Here is a 19,962-nt window from a genome sequence, read left to right as displayed (position 1 = left end):
TCGAGATATAGACATGAAACAATTTTATAATTTTTAGAAGAATACAATTATTATATAGAAGTTGTATTTTTAACGTTCAGGCAAATTTGAGTAGCTTCTCCAAATTTTTCGAAAATACTACCCCAGGAGCTTTTGTTCTCCTAGTTCCTAGCTACCAAAATTCGGAAGACCTATTCGTTTCGGAGATATAGCTTTTAAACTATTTAACTAATTTAAACGTATTCGAACAAAATCAAATTTGCATTTTTAACGTTTAAGGACATTTGAGGGGCTTCTTGTAATACTTCGGAAATACTTCCCAAGAAGATTTTATTCTCTTAGTCCTTGGCTACAGAAATGCGGATCACAGCAAAATGAAATTCCTATTCGTTTTCGAGATATAGCTATTGAACTAATTAAAGATTTTTTGAAAATGAAATAAAATTTTTATTTCTAAAGTTTGAGGAAATTTGAGAGGCTTCTTATAATTCTTCGGAAATTCTTCCACAAGAGCTTTTGCTATCCTAGTTCTTAGCTACCAAACTACAGAAGATAGTAAAATAAAATTCTCATTCGTTTCGGAGATATAGCTATCAAACTATTTAACTAATTTAAAATTATTCGAACAAAATCAAATTTGCATTTTTAACGTTTAAGCTAATTTGAGAATCTTCTTGTAATTCTTCAGAAATACTTCCAAAGAAGCTTTTATTCTCTTAGTCCTTGGCTACAGAAATGCGGATCACAGCAAAATGAAATTCCTATTCGTTTTCGAGATATAACTATTGAACTAATTTAAGATTATTTTAAAAAGAAATAAAATTTTTATTTCTAAAGTTTGAGAAAATTTGAGAGGCTTCCTGTAATTCTTCGGAAATACTTCCCTAAGAGCTTTTGTTCTCCTAGTTCTTAGCTAACAAACTACAGAAGACAGTAAATAAAAATTCTTATTCGTTTCGGAGATATAGCTATCAAACTATTTAACTAATTTAAAATTATTCGAACAATATCAAATTGGCATTTTAACGTTTGAGGAAATTTGAGGAGCTTCTTGTAATACTTCGGAAATACTTTCCAAGAAGATTTTATTCTCTTAGTCCTTGGCTACAAAAATGCGGAACACAGCAAAATGAAATTCTTATTCGTTTTCGAGATATAGCTATTGAACAAATCTAAGATTCTTTGAAAATTAAATACAATTATTATTTCTAAAGTTTGAGAAAATTTGAGAGGCTTCCTGTAATTCTTCGGAAATACTACTCTAGGAGCTTTTGTTCTCCTAGTTCTTAGCTACCAAACTACAGAAGACAGTAAAATGAAATCCCTGTTCGTTTTGGAGATATAGCTATCAAACTATTTAACTAATTTAAAAGTATTCGAACAAAATCAAATTTGTATTTTTAAAGTTTAAGCAATTTCTCGTAATTCTTCGGAAATACTTCCCAAGAAGATTTTATTCTCTTAGTCCTTGGCTACAAAAATGCGGAACACAGCAAAATGAAATTCCTATTCGTTTTCGAGATATAGCTATTGAACTAATCTAAGATTCTTTGAAAATTAAATACAATTTTTATTTCTACAGTTTGAGGAAATTTGAGAGGCTTCCTGTAATTCTTCGGAAATACTACCCTAGGAGCTTTTGTTCTCCTAGTTCTTAGCTACTAAAATACGGAAAACAATAACATAAAATCGCTATTCATTTCGGAGATATAGCTATCAAACTATTCAACTAATTTCAATTTCATCAAAAAAAAAAAAAAACAAAATTTGTATTTTAAAATTTTAAGCTAATTTGAGAAGCTTCTTGGAATTTTTCGGAAATACTTTCCAAGAAGTTTTTATTCTCTTAGTCCTTGGCTACAAAGATGTGGAACACATCCAAATGAAATTCCTCTTCGTTTTCAAGATATAGCGTTGAAAGTATTTTATAATTTTTGGGGAAAAAATATATTTTTTTAAACCGTTTCAAAACAAAATTAGAAAGTTAATGGTTATACCAAGATTTTTTGGCCAAGTTTCATGCACACATATTATCTACCGCCCATAGCTAAAATTATGCCATAGACTTTATACGAAAACCATAAAGGATTCTGGTTATATAAACACGAAGACAATACGATATTCGTTAGAAATGTTTAAAAACAATATTTGAATCTTTAACCTTTAACTTCTGAGGTGGTGGTAAATTTTACCCTCCCTTCACATTTTCTTGAAATTCTCTATTCTATTACAATGAATAAATTTTTTTTTTTACATAAAAAAATGTTTTTTTTTACTTATTGTAATTTAAAATATACAAGCTTACTTTTAAAAAACAAATGATTATCAAATAAAATTTTTAACAAAGTTTTTTTTCTGTAATATTTAGAGGGGTAAAATTTACCACCACGTTATAAAGTATGTCGCCTCAGAATTTAAAGGTTAAAAAAAATTTAGCCGAAAGATGCAGTGTTTCTGTTATTGCTTTTGCTATAGAAGACCTTCTCAAGATATTTGTGGCTGAAGGCCTTGAAGTGGTATTATATGGCTAGAAGACCATCGAGAGGCATTATATCGCCAGAAGACTTCCCATAGGTCTTTTATGGCTAAGGCCCCTTCTTCTAGACGTATTTTATGACTAAAATTCATTCCAGAGATCTTCCTCTAAGGCTCTTCAAAAAATTTTTACTTCCAGTCCTAACAATACGTTGGACATTGTATATGCCATGGGAATATTGAGATATGGCCCCAAAACACAAATTGTATTCTCCTTAAAATATTGAACTTCATTTAAAAGGCAAATTTGATATCATCATTTACCATATTTTCCCATAAACAATTTTTATACTACATCCCTAAAAAATATATATTGCTATAAATATTTTATTTGAAAAATAGAATATGCTCTTTTATGTAAAAATATGTATGTACAATAAATAACACCTTAAACCAATAATATGCATGATTTAATAAAGATTGGTGGTGGTGGTTGTGGTGGTGAGTGGGAATGTCCAACAGCCAATAAGAATGTATAAAAAAGGAGGGGAAACAAATCAAAATTCCAATAAGAAAATGCCACATGAAAATCATAGAGAAAAAGGCCGGTGAGAGGAGAAGAAAAAAATAACAAAATTTCTTTTTCGATTTTTTGTTTTGTTTCAAATAATTATTTATTTATTGACATTGAAATAGTTGTTGATTTCTTTTTAACTAAAATAGTTGTTTGTTTGATTTTTATTTATTTTTAAAACAAATAAAAGGTTTTCTTTTTGTTTTTTTTGCAGAAAATATAATATAAAGAAAGTAAGCTAAATACATGTAGGTAGATAGGAGTTTGTAAAAAAAAAGAACTTAAGCAAAATATTGTTTTATTTTCAATTTCATTCTCAAAGTGTAAAGAAGAAAATTAGAGGAAAAACACATTAATTTTTTTTTATAAAAAATATATAATAATAATAATAATAATAATAATCATAATAATTAATAACAAAATTTATAATTAATGCCAAGTGAAAAGTATTCAATTGTGAATGAGGGGATATTATTTTTACGCAATTTTACAAAGAAAATGGGAAATGATTGGTGGTGAGAACAGCAGCAGCATGAAGAAATGAAAATTTAGCAAACAATTGTTTTTACACTTAGAAAGAAATATAATTGGTTTAGAATAATTCTGGTTAAAATGTATTTTTTTCTTTTAATTTTTTAAAATATATATTTATTTACAAATTATATAATAGAATAATTCTTTTTATAATTATTTTCAATATTTTTTAGAGTTAAATCTTAAGTAATTTTTGTTATAATTAAAAAAAGATAGAGAGTGATTTTTTTTCCGGGGATGTAGATGAGGTTATGTGTTTTCTTTTTTGTTTTTGAGGGAGTGAAAAATATATAAATTGTTTAGATATAATTATAATTTTTAAATAATACTTAAAAATTAGAATATAGCTAGTATTGGATTTTTTTATATAAAATATATTATGTTTAAATATTTGTACGTTATGAACAATTAACTGACTCTGTTTAATTGAAGGATGTTAGATTTGATTGCTTTCGGAAACCACAATAAGATTTTTCCACACAAAGATTTTTCCCCAAGGGGTGATAGCAATTTTGAACCAATATCTTAAGAATGCAAAGCCAAGATTTTTTTTTCTGAGAAAGAAAGTAATTTTTTCCAGTTTTCTTATCCTATAACTGTGCCTTGTCTCCTCTTCCTCTGGCATGCAATATTTTCCTAATTGTTTTTTTTTTTTCAGATTGTCGGATGGTGATTTTTGGGTGTTGGGATGGATTGGTGTTTTGCTTGATTGGTGGTGATTTGGTTGGTTAACACGTTGATTGTGTGTGCGCACTCCAATATCTATCTCTTCTCAGACCTACTTACCTTGACTCTGTGACGTATTGGTGGTGGCATTCAGCGGTATGGCCAAGCGTGCATTGACAGCCAATAGATGATCACGCCGTGCTATTAAACTGGAGACATGTTCCTCCAGGCGCACATTTTCGGTTTGCAGTTGATGTAAGCAGGACAGCAAAGAGGCAACTGAAAAGGGAAAAGGGAGTTGGGTTAAAGAAAAGTTTTCGGAAAATATTGTGCAAAGCTTACTGTCAAAATGTTGGGCTTGTTCCATCAAGAATTGTGACCCCTGCTCCCATTGCCGTTCTAGCAATTGTTCCAGACTCTGGGGTATGGCCAAACTGCCATTGGCTCCACTGCCAAACATTGAGGCCAAAGGACTTGGTCCAGCACTAACCGCGGAGGTTGTACTGGGTGGTGCAGCAGGAGCTGCCAAACTGGGCGTTGAGGTATTGCGCTATAGGGGGGAGAGGCGAAATATGTAAATAATTGAATTTTCAAATGTTAACACTTCTTAAGATTCTTTTAAGGGTTTTCTAAAGCTAAAAGAATTTTTAGATGTTTTTCATGGCTCGCGGGAGATCTCGAGAAGTGGATCTTTTTTGATTACCATACCTTCTATAAGTCATCTTTGAGTTGAACATTTTTAAAGAATTTCTGGGGACTAGAAGACCTTTTAAAAGTCTAGTTTGGTTATCAAAACCATCTAACAGATGTGATATGAATTGAAGAATCCTTCTAGCTAGCTATTTAGATTAGGCTGGAAAACCTGAGGGAGCTTGTATGGTCAGAAGAACTTTCAATGGTCCTTCTATCGTTAAAAGACGAAGGCTTAAAGACATTCTAGAGGTCTTAAGTCTGTTATTGCAGCCAAAAGAAGTCTGAATTGAAGTCTTTAATTTTATCCAAAGAACTACTGTGGCTAGGAGACTTTCTAGAGATATTTTGGGGGTAGGTGACCTTGGAGAGGTTTTCTATCGCCAGTAGAAGGGCAGATATAGTTCAAATGTTAACACGTCAAACGATCCTTCTAAAAATTTTCTAATGATGAAAATGTCTCTAGAGGTGTTCCATGACTCGAGAGAGACCTCGAAAGTTAGGTGATCATTGATTAGCAGACCTTCTACATGTCTTGAAGCCTGAAGCCTTTTAGTGTCAAATTTAATTAAAAAATCTTCTAAGTGTCTTCTATGGATAGAAGACGTTCTAGAGGTCCTTTATGGCTGATCTTTTGAAATTTATGATTTTCTTTGACTGGAAAACATGAGGAATCACGTATGGCTAGTAGAACTTTCAGAGGTCTGCTGCTAATGGGAAAAAATGAAGACTTTCAGAGGTCTTTTGGGGATTTGAAGATCTTGGAGAGGTTTTCTGTGGCTAGAAGGACGTCGAGAAGTATTCCTTTATGGCTGACCTTTCGAAAGGTCATTTATGATTTTCTTTGGCTGGAAAACTTGAGGAATCTCGTATGGCCAGAAGACCTACTCTAGAAGTCTGTTATTACTGGAATAGCATCCAACGATTTTCTGTGGCTAGAAGATCTGTTGAAGAGGTTTTCTCTGGCTAGAAGAACGTCGAGAAATATTCCTTTATCGCTGACTTTCGAAAGGTCACTTAAGATTTTCTTTGGCTGGGAAACCTGAGGAATCACGTATGGCCAGTAGAAGCCTGCTACTGTTATAAATATTATCTAAAGATTTTCTGTGGTTAGAAGGACCTTCTACGGTCTCCAAAGGTATTTTATAGCTTGGAGATCTTCTAGACATATTTTACGAATTTCTGAGATCTTTTAAGGCTAACAGACTTCTAAGACATATCCTCGGCCAAAAGTCATTAAAAAGTAATTCTATGACCAGCAGACGTTCAAGAAGTCCTGGGCTCTGGATATCCTCAGAAATTTTTTCAAAAATTCCCGTTTAGGAGCTCTGAATATGATTTGGAAATTGATTAAAAAATCCATGTTTATGGAGCTCTGAATATCCTCAGAAAATTTTTTCAAAAATTCCCTTTTATGAAGCTCTGAATATCCTCAGGAAAATTATTAAAAAAAATCCATGTTTAGGAGCTCTCAGGAAAATTATTTAAAAAATCTCTGAATTGTTTAAAAACCCACGTTTATGAAGCTCTGAATATTCTTAGAAAAATTGTTCAAAGAAACTCCGTTTATGAAGCTCTAGATATCCTAAGAAAATTATTTTAAAAATCCACATTTATGTAGCTCTAGATATCTTCAGAAAATTATTTTAAAAATCCACGTTTTCGTAGCTCTAGCTATCTTCAGAAAATTATTTTAAAAATCCACGTTTACGTAGCTCTAGATATCTTCAGAAAATTATTTTAAAAATCCACGTTTACGTAGCTCTAGATATCTTCAGAAAATTATTTTAAAAATTCACGTTTATGTAGTTCTAGACCTCTTCAGAAAATTATTTAAAAAATCAACGTTTATGGAGCTCAGAATATTCTCAGAAAAATTGTTCAAAAAAAAAAAAAAATCCGTTAATGAAGCTCTAGATATCCTCAGAAAATTGTTTAAAAGATCCATGTCTATGGAGTAGTCTGAATATGCTTTGGAAATTGTTTAAAAAATCCACGATTATGGAGCTCTGAATAGCTTTGGAAATTGTTACAAAAAAAAAAAAAATAAATAAAAATAAAAAAAATTTCCTTTGGGAAAATATTTTAAAAATCTAAATTTGTGGATTTCTGCATATCCTTTAAACGATATTTAAAAATCTACTTTTATAGAGCTATGTATATGCTCTAAAAATGTCCGAAAGTTTCACAATTTGGGAGCTGGGATACCTATTTAAAAATATCCTTTGAAAAAGTTTGAAACCATCCGTTTATTGGGCGGCTCTTTATACCCTTCGAAAATTTTTATAGAGAGCTCTGAATATTCTTAAAATAACTTCCAGAAGTTCTCTAAGATGACTCTAAGATATTTTACATCCCGATTCCAAAGTAATTTTGAAATGACCATCTCTAGAAGATATTCGAAGAAGTCGCCGCCTTTAAATAATTGTCTAAAGTCCACTTCGAATATCCATTCAAAATTTGAAGCATACTTTAGGGCTTTTTAATTAAATTTTGCAAATATTCATGGAATAATTTATTTAATGAAACTTACCAATTTCCCGGGGAATGGCACCCCCACAAACTGCGGCATAACAGCCTCCGGGCCCGTATAGGCATTGTGATCTTGTATCTCCATGCTCAGTTGGTCGGAAAGTTTTTGAGCCATACCACTGTTGGGATTCAGTTGATTACCCAACATATGAGGGGCGGTGGTAACTGTAACTGCAGGTTGTGTAGAGGAGGAAGATGCTGCTGCGGCTGCGGCAGCTGCAGCAGCCGATGTTGTTGGCTGTTGCTGAGATGAATTGCTGGCCGGGGCCGATGGTGGTGGTAAACCATTTTGAAATACTTTAATGTCTTTGAGATCATTTGGTATGCTGGTGTTTTGTGCTGTTGTTGTTGAGGAGGAGGAGGTGGAGGAGGAACTACTGGTCGCCGTTGCGGGATTTGAATTAGCCTCTTTTGCTCGTCGACCGCGTTTACGTGTTGTGGCCGCTGTTGTTGTTGTGCTACTACTGCCGGCCTCTGAACCCGGCGAACTGGGTGGTGAATCTTTGACGGCGGCCACCAGACTAGTGCTGCCATCCATGGGGGGTGGTAAAAAAGAGGCACCGGTTCCACTCTGCGGTTCATAGGAGAATTTCAGACCTCCCATATTCATGGAGGTGCTGGATGAACATGAGCTGGTGGTGCTGGCATTGCTGACATTGAATGAGGAGGATGAGAAGACACCGCTGTCGGGAGTTCTGTTGGATGTTGACGTTGATGATGTTGGGGGAGGAGTAGTAGTAGTGTTGTTGTTGGATGTGGTTCCAGCAGTTGGTGATTTGATTTTTTGAGAATTGGAAGATTTGTTATTATTATTGTTGTTGTTGTTATTTGAATTAGAAGTTGTTGTGGTGGTGTTGTTGTTGTTATTGGCAGTGGTAGCAGTCCCAGTTGATGATGTTGCCATAATGTTGATGTTGTTGTTATTATTATTATTGTTGTTAGTAGTATTGGGGGGAGTTGGGAGGTTGGTGTTGATGTTGTTGTTGATGGTATTGTTGTTGTTGCAAGATAAAAGAGAATTTGAAGAAGAAGAAGAATTTGTGGTTAATGGCAAAATTTCAATAACATCATTGTCAGAATTTTTCAAATTTATTTTGTTATTGCCATGGCCACCAACAACAACATGGTGTGGCTGTTGTTGTTGTAATTGTTGCTGGTGATTTAATTTATTAGTGTTGGCTTTGTTGTTGTTGCTATTATTACTATTATTAGTAGAAGCTGTGTTGTTAGCTGTGGATCCTAAATTAGTACCAGAACTGTTGTTGTTAGTAGCTGTTGTTGTTGTTGTCGCAGAAACTAAGGAGGAGTTGGAAGAGGAGGAGGAGGAATTTGCAGAAGACGAAGAAGATGGATTTGAAGCATTTGCAAAATTGACATTCTGTTGTTGAGTTGTATTGGAAAGAGCAGACGAAGAAGTAGAAGAATTATTGATGGCTGAGGAGGAGGATGAGGAGGTGGTGGTGTTGGAGGAAGAAGAAATGGAATTGTTATTCATTTTGTGATTGGGTAGCTTGGACGATGAGGAGGAGGAAGAGTTACGCTCAGGCGAGACGTTGCGTTGCGTAAATCCTCGAGGTGGAGGAGGTGGTGATTGTTGTCTCTGCTGCTGGTGCTGCTGTTGTTGGCTCTTATGCCCTGATGAGGAGCTGTTGTTCTGCTGTTGGCGCTGTTGCTCCTGTTGCTGTTGCAGGTGCGTCTGATGGGCCCTTAGCATTTTCTTGTTCAAGGGCTTGGCTGAGGAGAGACCACCACCTCCCCCGGATATATTCGTTGTGTTGTTGTTGTTGTTGCCAGCAACATCATTTAAATTAATATTGGCATTGTTACTACCACTACTACTACCGCTACTGCTATTGGTAACTATACTGCTGTTGTTGTTGTTACTGCTACTTAGAAGACTACTACCACTATTCGAAGGGCCGCCAGAGGAGCTGACACCCATAGAAGAACTACTACTGATTTTAGAAGAACCAGCAGAGGATGCTGCCGAAGTGCTGTTTCCATGATCACCACCTCCTGACATGGTGGTGTTGCTGTTGCTATTATTTTTCGAAAGATTGGTAGCTGTCGATTGCTGAATGTTCGTCGTGCTATTGGAGGAATTTATGATGGGCGGTGGCAATGGTGAGGATCTGGTGGTTGCCCCACCACCACCACCCCCTGACGCACTGGGCGAAGAGTTAAGATTACGCATCGAAACCGGTGTTGTCGACGACGCTGAGGATGATGATGCTGATGATGTGTTGGTGGACGAGGAGGAATTGCTGTGCTCTGCGCCCTGCTGCAGCATTACAATGGGTGATGGTGAAGGCGTGGCCGATGATGGGGTGGAGGTGGGCGTAGGTGTACGCGTCGATGGTGTTGGTGTGCTACTTGGTGGTGGCAATGATAGGGGTGATGGTGCCGTGGGTGGTGGTGTGGGTGTTGTTAAATCAGCATGGTAATGTGGTGATGAAGCCGCAGAACTGGCCATTTTATCTGCCGAAGATAGCGAAGCATTGGAAGTTGTTTTGGCCAACTTCTCCTGCGGTGGTTGGCCACCAATACTCTCATTATTGTTATTATTTGACCCCGAAGAAGAGGACGAGGAGGAGGCAAACCCCGATTTAGCCGATGCGGCCCGTTTTTTGGCAGAACGTGAAGTGGGTTTTTGTGAAGAGGTATGTTGCTGCTGTTGTTGCTGCTGCTGATGATGGTGGTGATGCTGTTGTTGTTGATGCTGATGATGTTGCTGCTGCTGGTGGTGTTGTTGTTGTTGTGCTTGCAACATACTACTTTCACCTGAGCGTGATCTATTTTGAGTTGAGTTTTGTTTTTCGAAACAAAAAAACAATACGAACGAACGAACGAACAAACATACAAACACAACAAATTCCAATCGTAATTTTTTGCAGTGATTTTTTTATAAATTGTTTTTATTTTTTGAATGAAAATCAAATGAAAAAATCCAAATTAAAGTGGAAAGAAGAAGAGAGAATATCGAGAGAAAAATTTGATATTTTATTTCTTTGCAATTCACAAAAAATGTTTTGAGGTTATCTTTTGGGTTAAATATTTATTTGTGTATGTGTGTGTGAGCGGGCGGGCGGACGGGCGGGGTGGGTGTTGATTGGTACGAGCATTATATGGGAGGTAGAGTGTTGGAGAAATAATGCATAACTTAAGAACTATTTGAATGTCTCCGAAATTTCAATTTGGAAAACAAATTAACAACAAAAATTTAAATCCAAAAATTTTTAGATCAGAATGAAAGGGATGAAGAGCTTTCGATGGTGAAAAGAGTCAAATAAAGCCTAAGAAAAATCAGCACACAAAATGCAACCTCAATGTCTAGGCTTGAAAAGGGGTGTTTCCTTTGATAATTACCTCACTTTGCGAGCCATTTTCGAATTAATATAGGATCTACTGTTGAGTCTTCATTTCCGATTTACTTTCATTTGAAAATTAGATTAAAAGTTCAGTTTGTCAACTCTTTTTGTCGCAAAGACCCCCCTTCTGTTAAATTTAAATACTTAAAAAGGCTTCCAGAGCCCCCTCAGGCCTAGGTTTTATAAACTTCTTCAACGTCTAGCCTAGGCCTAGGTTTTACAAACTTCTTCAACGTCTAGCCGGTGCTCCTAGGTCGAAGGCTTCTATAGAGCTCAGGGTAGAGCTGTGTTTTTTTTTTTTGAGAATTTTTAAAGCCTATTCTGGGCTCCATTTGTGTGATTTTTTAACGTTTTTCATAGCCCACCCTCAGCTTCTGAGGCATCTAAGGATTTTTAAAACATTTTTAATGCCTGCTCTGAGCTTCCCAAGAGACCATTTCTTAAACGTTTTAAGGACATCTTTAGCCACCTAGGCGAGCTAAAGGTGTTTTTTTTTTCAAAGCCTACCCTTAGCTTTCTAGGTGTGGATTTTTAAAAATTTGCAAAATGTTGCCTCTGCTTCTGGAGCGCGAATTTTTCTAAAGATTTACAAAGCCACCTGAACCATGGAGAAATGTTTTGGAAATCTACGACAAGGGACCTCAGAGTAGACAAAGCCACCTGAACATGGATTTTTTAATGTCTACTCTGAGGTCCCTTGTCGTAGATTTCTAAAACATTCTCAAAGCCTACTCTGAGCTCCTTGAGCATAGGTTTCTTAAAGATTTTTTAAAGCTAGCTAGGCGAGCATTTCTTAAACGTTTTTCAAATCCAAATCTTAACTTCTGAACCTAGGATTTTTATATTCTTTTTCAAAGCCAACGTTTGCTGAGTAGGAGTGAGTTTTTTCAATCGTTTTTAAAGCCAACCCTCAGCTTCTCAGGCGAGGTTTACAAACCTACCAAAATCTACCTAGGCATGGATTTGAAAATTTGTTGAAAGCTATTTGGACATGATGCCGGACTCATTGGGCTTGGTTTTTTCTAAATATTTTCAAAGGCCATCCTGGGTGGATTTTTTTTAAATATTTGTTAAAGCCTAAGCTAATTAAGTAAATATTTTTCAAAGCCTATCCTGAGCTATTTAGGCACAGACTTTTTATATAACTTTGAAAGCTCATCTTGGGGCATTTTGGCATGAAGTTTTTTTTATATTTTACAAAGCCTACCCTGAGACCTATAGGCGTTGATTTTTTTAAAAATTTTGCAACGCTTCAAGGCACATTTTTCAAAACCAGCCCTGAGACCTAAAATATTTTTTTAACATTTTGCAACATTTCAAGCTACATTTTTCAAATCCTACCCCAAACCTTTAGGACTTCTTTGACATACTATTGTCAATACCTAAAAAATTCTAAAATAAAACACTTGTGCCTTTTTCGAGCATTCATCAACATTGGTCTGCCGTCAAACTTCTTGCTGTCAAAGATCTCATTAATTTACTTCATGAATGAAGACGAAAGAATCAAGCATCATTATTAAAAGAATTCACAAAATGTAAAAGAATCCGCACATGTTTCACATAACTCTCTTAGCTCCGTTTCATGCTTTACAGCATTTATGAGAGGAAAGATCCAACTCGAAATTAAGTAACCCATTGACTCGCTTTCCCAATTTTAGCAATGTGTACTGACTGAAACTTCTCTATGCAGAATCTGCAAAAACGGCAACCTCCAAGTATTAAATACCTTCTTTGGAGGTACAAATCATTACCGACAATGCTTACGATGATACCCAAACAAAAAAGTTTACTACCAATTACTAAAATAGAAAAGGATTGCCTAGAAAAATATATATACGAAAAAAAAAATCTGACACAACCAAAATTATTGGGCCAACAAAAGTTTCGAATCGGTCGTCAAATAAATAAAAGGTATAAAATATAGACTTTATTTCCCTGAGAATTTTTGAATAAAAAAACGTTTAAATCCTCCCATCATTCCTAGTTGGAAAATTAAGGATTTCAACAGGATTTCGAAAATAGTAGCAACAACAACAAAAGACCTTCTTTTAGAATAGTTTTTCCAAATAATACAATTTTTAAAATACAATAACAACAAAGCCAACAAAATTTAGAAATGGATATTCAATGACATTTTCAACAGCTCCGGTTATTACTTCATTCAAATCGTAAAGGATTTGAGATGAAGAAAACGGTAAAGAAATATTATAAAACATAAGTTCTTAAAATACCAAAAAAAATAGTTAAAAAAAGAGAGGGTGAGTGGAGGTTAGAAAGGAAAAAAAAACATGCACAAAACTAAAGAAATATTCAAATACAAGTGTAAGTGGTTAGTAATTTTTTTTCGGTTCGGTTTCGACAATGATGATGTTTATGTCAATAGTAATAACGTGTAGTGGTGGTGGTGGTGGCGGGTGTACGTGTGTTGATGTAATTAGGAGTAACTGACTGGCTACATATTGCAAATATTTGCTAATGGACTAACCTGCTACGTCTCATGGGTGCCGTCTCCTGATCTTGTATTTGACTAACACGTGACGATGATGAGGATGCCGATGATTGTTTTTCATAGCTAATCTTTAAATTGCCGGTTTCTGTTGTGGAGGCTGTTAGATTAATGCCTGTTGATGAGGCTGCACCACCGGCCGCTCCTGTCCCATGGGTATTGGGAGATTTGCCACTTGGCTGTTGATAAATAACACTACTGTGTTGTTGATTGACCGGTGATGGTATCGACGATGTCGTCGAAGAGTTGGCAGAATTATTAAAAGGTGATTGACGATCCATGGGTGATGATGTTGTGGATGAGGCTGCTGCTGCTGCCGCTGCTGCAGCCGCCAATTGTTGCTGTTGACTAGTTGATCGCGTGGTTGTTTGTCCTGTTATGTGTTGTTCTGTAAGTGAGAAAGCAAATAAATATTAATATTTAAACAAAAGACATTTTAATTAAAGATTATTTACCTTGACTTCCCGTTGTGCTTCCCGCTGCTGTTGTTGTTGGTATATTGATTCCAGGTACATTTGCATTTGACAATGGCACGGATACATATAGACTTGGCGCAGCAACATTACCCGTGGCAGAGGGCGAAGTTGTTGCCGTCGTAGATGACATACTTCCACCATTTGCTGCCGCCAAAGCGGCCTGAGCAGCGGCATAACGTTCCTCACGCTCTTTAGCCGCTGCTGCAGCCGCCGCAGCTGCTGTACTGGAATTTTTATGTGTTGTTGCCGAAGATGTTGCCAGGCCACCTCCCGTACTGGAACCCGCTGAAGATGCATTGACTTTGGCTTCATTTGATTTATGATGTGACGCCGCCGATGCTGATGTTTGGCTGTTATTGGAGGTTGATAATGATATCGCTGTTGCCGATGAGTCCCGATTACTTTGTGCTGTGGCGGATTCATTGCTGCTGCTGGCTATCGTTTGATGTGCAGGTGGACTTAATTCGGTTTTTTGCTGCAAAGAGATAGAGGAAAGGAGAAAGAAAATTAGTTGAGTTCTTGACATTTAACTTCGATTATTTTTGGGAGAAGAATAATTAAAGAATGGTTATTTTTAATATATCGTTAAATTTGTTATCGATATTTTTTTCTGCACCAAAAATTTGATTATCGATAACTTTTCTATGCGGAAAAGTTATAATCGATAAATTTTCTAGACGAAAAAGCTTTTAGCGATAACTTTTCTATGCGCAAAAGTTATTATCGATAACATTTCTAGACAGGAAAGGTATTATCGATAACTTTTCTAGACGGAAACGTTATTATCGATAACTTTTCTAGACGGAAAAGTTATTATCGATAACTTTTCTAGACGGAAAAGTTATCGATAATAACTTTTCTATGCGGATAACTTTTCCGCATAGAAAAGTTATCGATAACAACTTTTCCGTCAAGAAAAGTTATCGATAATAACTTTTCCGTCTAGAAAAGTTATCGATAATACCTTTCACTTTTCTATGCGGAAAAATTATTATCGATCACTTTTCTCTGCAGAAAAATTATTATTGATCACGTTTCTATGCGGGAAAAGTTATTATCGATCACTTTCTATGCGGAGAAATTATTATCGATAACTTTTCTATGTGTAAAAGTTATTATCGATAACTTTTCTATGCGGAAAAGCTATTATCGATAGCTTCTCTATGCGGAAAAGTTATTATCGATAGCTTTTCTAAGCGGAAATTTTATTATCGTTAACTTTTTAAAAGAGAAAAGTCATTATCGATAACTATTCTATGCGGAAAAATTATTATCGTTAACTTTTCTATGCGGAAAAGTTATTATCGATCACTTTTCTATACGGAAAAGTAACTATCGATAACTTGTCTATGCGGAAAAGTTACTATCGATCGCTTTTCTATACAGAATATTTATTATCGGTAACATTTCAAGAAAGAAAAGTCATTATCGATAACTATTCTACATGAAAAAGTTATCAATGACCACTTTTTTACAGAAAAAAATATTTTCGGCAACTTTCTAACTTTCAAAAACTTTTCTATGTGTAAAAGTTATTATCGATAATTTTTCTTTGCGGAAAAACTATAATCGATAGCTTCTCTATGCGGAAAAGTTATTATCCATAATTTTTCTTTGCGGAAAAACTATAATCGATAGCTTCTCTATGCGGAAAAGTTATTATCGAAAGCTTTTCTAAGTGGAAAATTTACTATCGGTAACTTTTTTAAAGAGAAAAGTCATTATCGATAACTATTCTATGCGGAAAAGTTATTATCGATCACTTTTCTATGCTGAAAAGTTATTATCGATAACTTAGCTATGCGGAAAAGTTACAATCGATAACTTATCTATTCGGAAAAGTTATTATCGATAACTTAGCTATGCGGAAAAGTTACAATCGATAACTTATCTATTCGGAAAAGTTATTATCGATCACTTTTCTATACGGTATATTTATTATCGCTAGCATTTCAAAAGAGGAAAGTCATAATCGATAACTACTCTACATGAAAAAGTTATCATCGACAACTTTTTTACGGAGAAAAAGTATTATCGACAATTTTCTACAGGGAAAAGTTGTTATCGACAAAAATTGTAAAGAAAAAATCATGCAAAAATGTTATTATCCTTTGTTTTTCCATAGTAGTAGGCTGTTATCGGTAGCTTTGAATATAACAAAGTTATTATCGGAACCTAAAAAACTCTTACATACAGATTGACCATTTAGAAAATTTGTTATCGATAACTTTCTATGACAATTCTACAAAATACACAAGTTATCGATTAAATTTAGATTGTCTTAATTCATTGTCGATAAGGTTTCCTTTGTGAAATATAGTATTCGACTTTATTTCAAATTAATAGGTGTAGATTTTAAAACACATCTGCATAATTACATTCTAAAGTAATTAATTGAACCCTGCAATTGCAGAGTTCACATTCATGAATATAAAATTTTATTGCCATAGAGGAAGAACAACAAAAAAAGCATAAAAAATTAAGAATTACAAGTCACAAATGACATGAAAAAACGCGTACGTGTACAAACTTCCGCTTTACTGGGAAATCCAAAGGAAAACAAAATAAATAAAAACTAAAATAAACACAGAATAAATGTTACACACTCGCACACTCACATTTATTAGATTAAGAAGTGGAAATGACAGCAAAGGCAACAACAATAAATGCATTTCGTAATAAAACCCCCACAGTAACAACACCAACAACAAGTGAAATTGCGATTGCAAATGAATTCCCCATTCGAAGAACCAAGAAGAAGAAAAAAAACAACAAACGAATGAAACGTGACTAAGAGTCCCCCCACAGACACACACACACTTAGTTAAATTTGAAGAGAAAAAGAGTTAGGAGTCTCTCTTGTCCCCCAAAGAAAATGTAAACAAAGAGAAAGAATAGCTTTGGCCGTTACTCAGAACCAGTTGCAAGTTAAAGAGAGTCAAATAATTGGGGATTTAATGAAAGAGAATGATGAGTTCTCACTGTTTTTCTGTTGGCAAGGAATCAATGAAGAGGGAAGGTGGGGATGGTAGCATAACCCTATGGAAATGCAATAACCCAGCATACATAATAGCTGTAAAAACAACAAAGTCAATGTTGCAATCACAAAAGAAGACCTGATACGTCATAATTTGTTTTTTTTAGTGCTCATATTACAACTGTGAAAGAGAGATAGCGAAAGAGGCAAAAGAAGAATTAACGGGTGAATAGATGTTGATGACATGGATGATGGTGTGGCATGAACGTGTGGTGAACGTTTGTCATAGATACACAGCCATAACGACAACGACAACAACAAAAAACACAAACAAGTAAAAATAGAAAAAGGAAAATGAGGGAAAGAAAACAAAATAAATCAATACACACAAAAAACATGAATATTAAACATAAATAGATAGCGGCGGCAGGCAGTGTGTGACTGCTGGCTGGTTGACTGGCTGCATTAGACAAACGCGACAGGTTGAATGTACCTAAGAGACACACACACACACACATCTACATACAATTGTGAGTGCAGAGGATAGCAGAAGAGCAAGAAACAGAATGGTTGGTCATATATCACAGAAAAACACAATATTGTATGAAAATTGTTGGCAGACATCGGCGGCGAACTAGTAAAATTGGGGGGAATAGATCATAAACATAGACATATGTAGTGGGGGGACGACGACACACACACACCAAATAAAACGAGACACGGGTCAAATTTGAATGGCATGAGACAGCGGCAGCTAAAAATCAAAATAACAATATCGAGAAGAACAAAAAAAAAAAGAAAATTTGTTATCAGGGTGCAACAACATGGATGGATGATTTGGCATATTTTTAGTTGATGGCTAAGGCTCTAAAAATAATTAGAAATTCAAAATAACTCGGCATGGGGAAATTTATCAACTCAAAAATTGTATTTCCCCATATTTGTTTTGTCGAAAAAATAACCACAAAAATTCTAAACAGCCCTCAGGCCGCACTCATATCGTTTCCACACCACAAAAATTTGAAAAGAAAAAATTAGCAAAAATAAAAAAAAAAAAACAAAATTCTGGTTAGATATTTTTCCTGTTTGAATTCGCGTTACGCATCAAGCAAAAATGCAGTTCGATAAACAACCACCCGCTGAGCGGCTAATAAAGGCAAGAATGTAATGTGGCTGCATATTGAGGCATGTCTATCAAAGATTATTCTTACAAGCAATTTTCACAACAGCTGTGATAATAGGAAATACACTTTTAAAAATAAAAAAAATAAAAAAAGATTTTCAAAAGCGAACAATGTTATCGACATTTTCTAACTAAGAAGTGTTATTATCGAAAAATTTTCTACATGGGAAAGTTGTTATCGACTTTTTTCTATAGGGAAAGGTTATTATCGACAATTTTTCTATACGGAAAAGTCATTATCGATAACTTTTCTATACGGAAAAGTCGTTATCGATAACTTTTTTATGTGGAAAAGTTAGTATCGATTACTTTTCTATGCGGAAAAGTTATTATCGATAACTTTTCTATGCGGAAATGTTATTATCGATAACATTTCCAGACGGAAAAGTTATTATCGATAACTTTTCTATACGGACAAATTCCTATCGACTAATTTTCTATGTGGAAAATTAATTATGGATAAATTTTCTATATGGAAAAACTATTATCGATAACGTTTCTATATGGAAAAGTTATTATCGATAACTGTTCTATATGGAAAAGTTATTATCGATAACTGTTCTATAAGGAAAAGATATTATCGATAACTTTTCTATACGGAAAAGTTATTATCGATAACTTTGCTATACGGAAAATTTGTTATCGACAATATTTCTATGAGGAAATTTAATTATCGATAACATTTCCAGACGGAAAAGTTATTATTGATAAATTTTCAACGCGGAAATGATATTATCGATAAATTTTCTATACGGAAAAGTTATTATCGATAAATGTTCTACGCGGAAATGTTATTATCGATAACTTTTCTATACGGAAAAGTTATTATCGATAACTTTTCTATACGGAAAAGTTATTATCGATAACTTTTCTATACGGAAAAGTTATTATCGATAACTTTTCTATACGGAAAAGTTATTATCGATAAATTTTCTACGCGGAAATGTTATTATCGATAAATTTTCTACGCGGAAATGTTATTATCGATAAATTTTCTACGCGGAAATGTTATTATCGATAAATTTTCTACGCGGAAATGTTATTATCGATAACTTTTCTATACAGAAGAGCTATTATCGATCATTTTTCTATACGGAAAAGCTATTATCGATAATTTTTCTATACGGAAAAGTTATTATCGATAACTTTTCTATACGGAGAAGTTATTATCGATAACTTTTCTATACGGAGAAGTTATTATCGATAACTTTTCTATACGGAAAAGTTATTATCGATATCTTTTCTATACGGAAAAATTATTATCGATAACTTTTCTATACGGAAAAATTATTATCGATAACTTTTCTATACGGAAAAATTATTATCGATAACTTTTCTGTACGAAAAAATTATTATCGATAACTTTTCTGTACGGAAGTTATTATCGATAACTTTTCTACACTGAAAAGTAGTTATCGACAGTTTTTCTCTACAAAAAAGTTGTTATTGATAAAATTTCTCTATCGAGGAGTTGATATCGAACATTCTTCTTTTAAGAAAAGTTGTTATCGACATTTTTATTTGCTAAATAAATCACAAAAAAATTTCCCCAGTGTCTCTGTATGTATTCACACACATTCATAGAGGTGTTGGTGGTATTGCATTTCATTTGCTTAGCTTTTTTTTGTTGTCTTCCACGTTTTGTTATGCTCTCAATATCTGGTGTTGTTGTTGTTGCTGCTGCTGTCTTGCAGCAACACACAAATTAGCCAATTTTTGCGTGTGGTTAAAAATTGCCTGAAGGCCCGAAGGAAAACAAAGAAAAAAATACCCACCGCCAACAACCAATAACAACAACAATAAAAATAACAAGAACAGTGACTGACCGGCAAACTATTTTGTTGGCAAATTGAAAGACCGAAAGAAAAAGAAAAACAACAACAACAAAAAGAAAGCAAGCCGAAGAACGAAATACCAATAATTGCTTAACAATACAAAGTTTGCGTTTAAACGCAACACGCAATAACAGGATGTTATGCGGTCAGGATCAACAACAACGACA

General features: G+C 34.5%; 1 protein-coding gene across 9 annotated transcripts in view; it reads right to left on the bottom strand.

Moving 5' to 3' along the window:
* Window positions 1–19,962, bottom strand: part of LOC101887778 (protein AF-10) — a 66,825-nt gene that overhangs the window by 7,804 nt on the left and 39,059 nt on the right. For all 9 annotated transcript variants that reach the window (XM_059123389.1, XM_059123388.1, XM_059123391.1 and 6 more), the window contains 5 exons: window positions 13,780–14,275; window positions 13,304–13,712; window positions 7,452–8,145; window positions 4,571–4,778; window positions 4,349–4,507 (listed from right to left, as the gene is read on the bottom strand). In XM_059123389.1, the coding sequence (XP_058979372.1) occupies window positions 4,349–4,507; window positions 4,571–4,778; window positions 7,452–8,145; window positions 13,304–13,712; window positions 13,780–14,275 (1,966 nt within the window). The remainder of the gene's footprint in view (window positions 1–4,348; window positions 4,508–4,570; window positions 4,779–7,451; window positions 8,146–13,303; window positions 13,713–13,779; window positions 14,276–19,962) is intronic.

The sequence above is a fragment of the Musca domestica genome, unplaced genomic scaffold (assembly GCF_030504385.1).
Source record: "Musca domestica strain aabys unplaced genomic scaffold, Musca_domestica.polishedcontigs.V.1.1 24, whole genome shotgun sequence".
Taxonomy (NCBI): Eukaryota; Metazoa; Arthropoda; class Insecta; order Diptera; family Muscidae; genus Musca; species Musca domestica.
The sequence above is the reverse complement of the archived record's forward strand: the minus strand, read 5'-3'. Positions and strand labels throughout refer to the sequence as shown.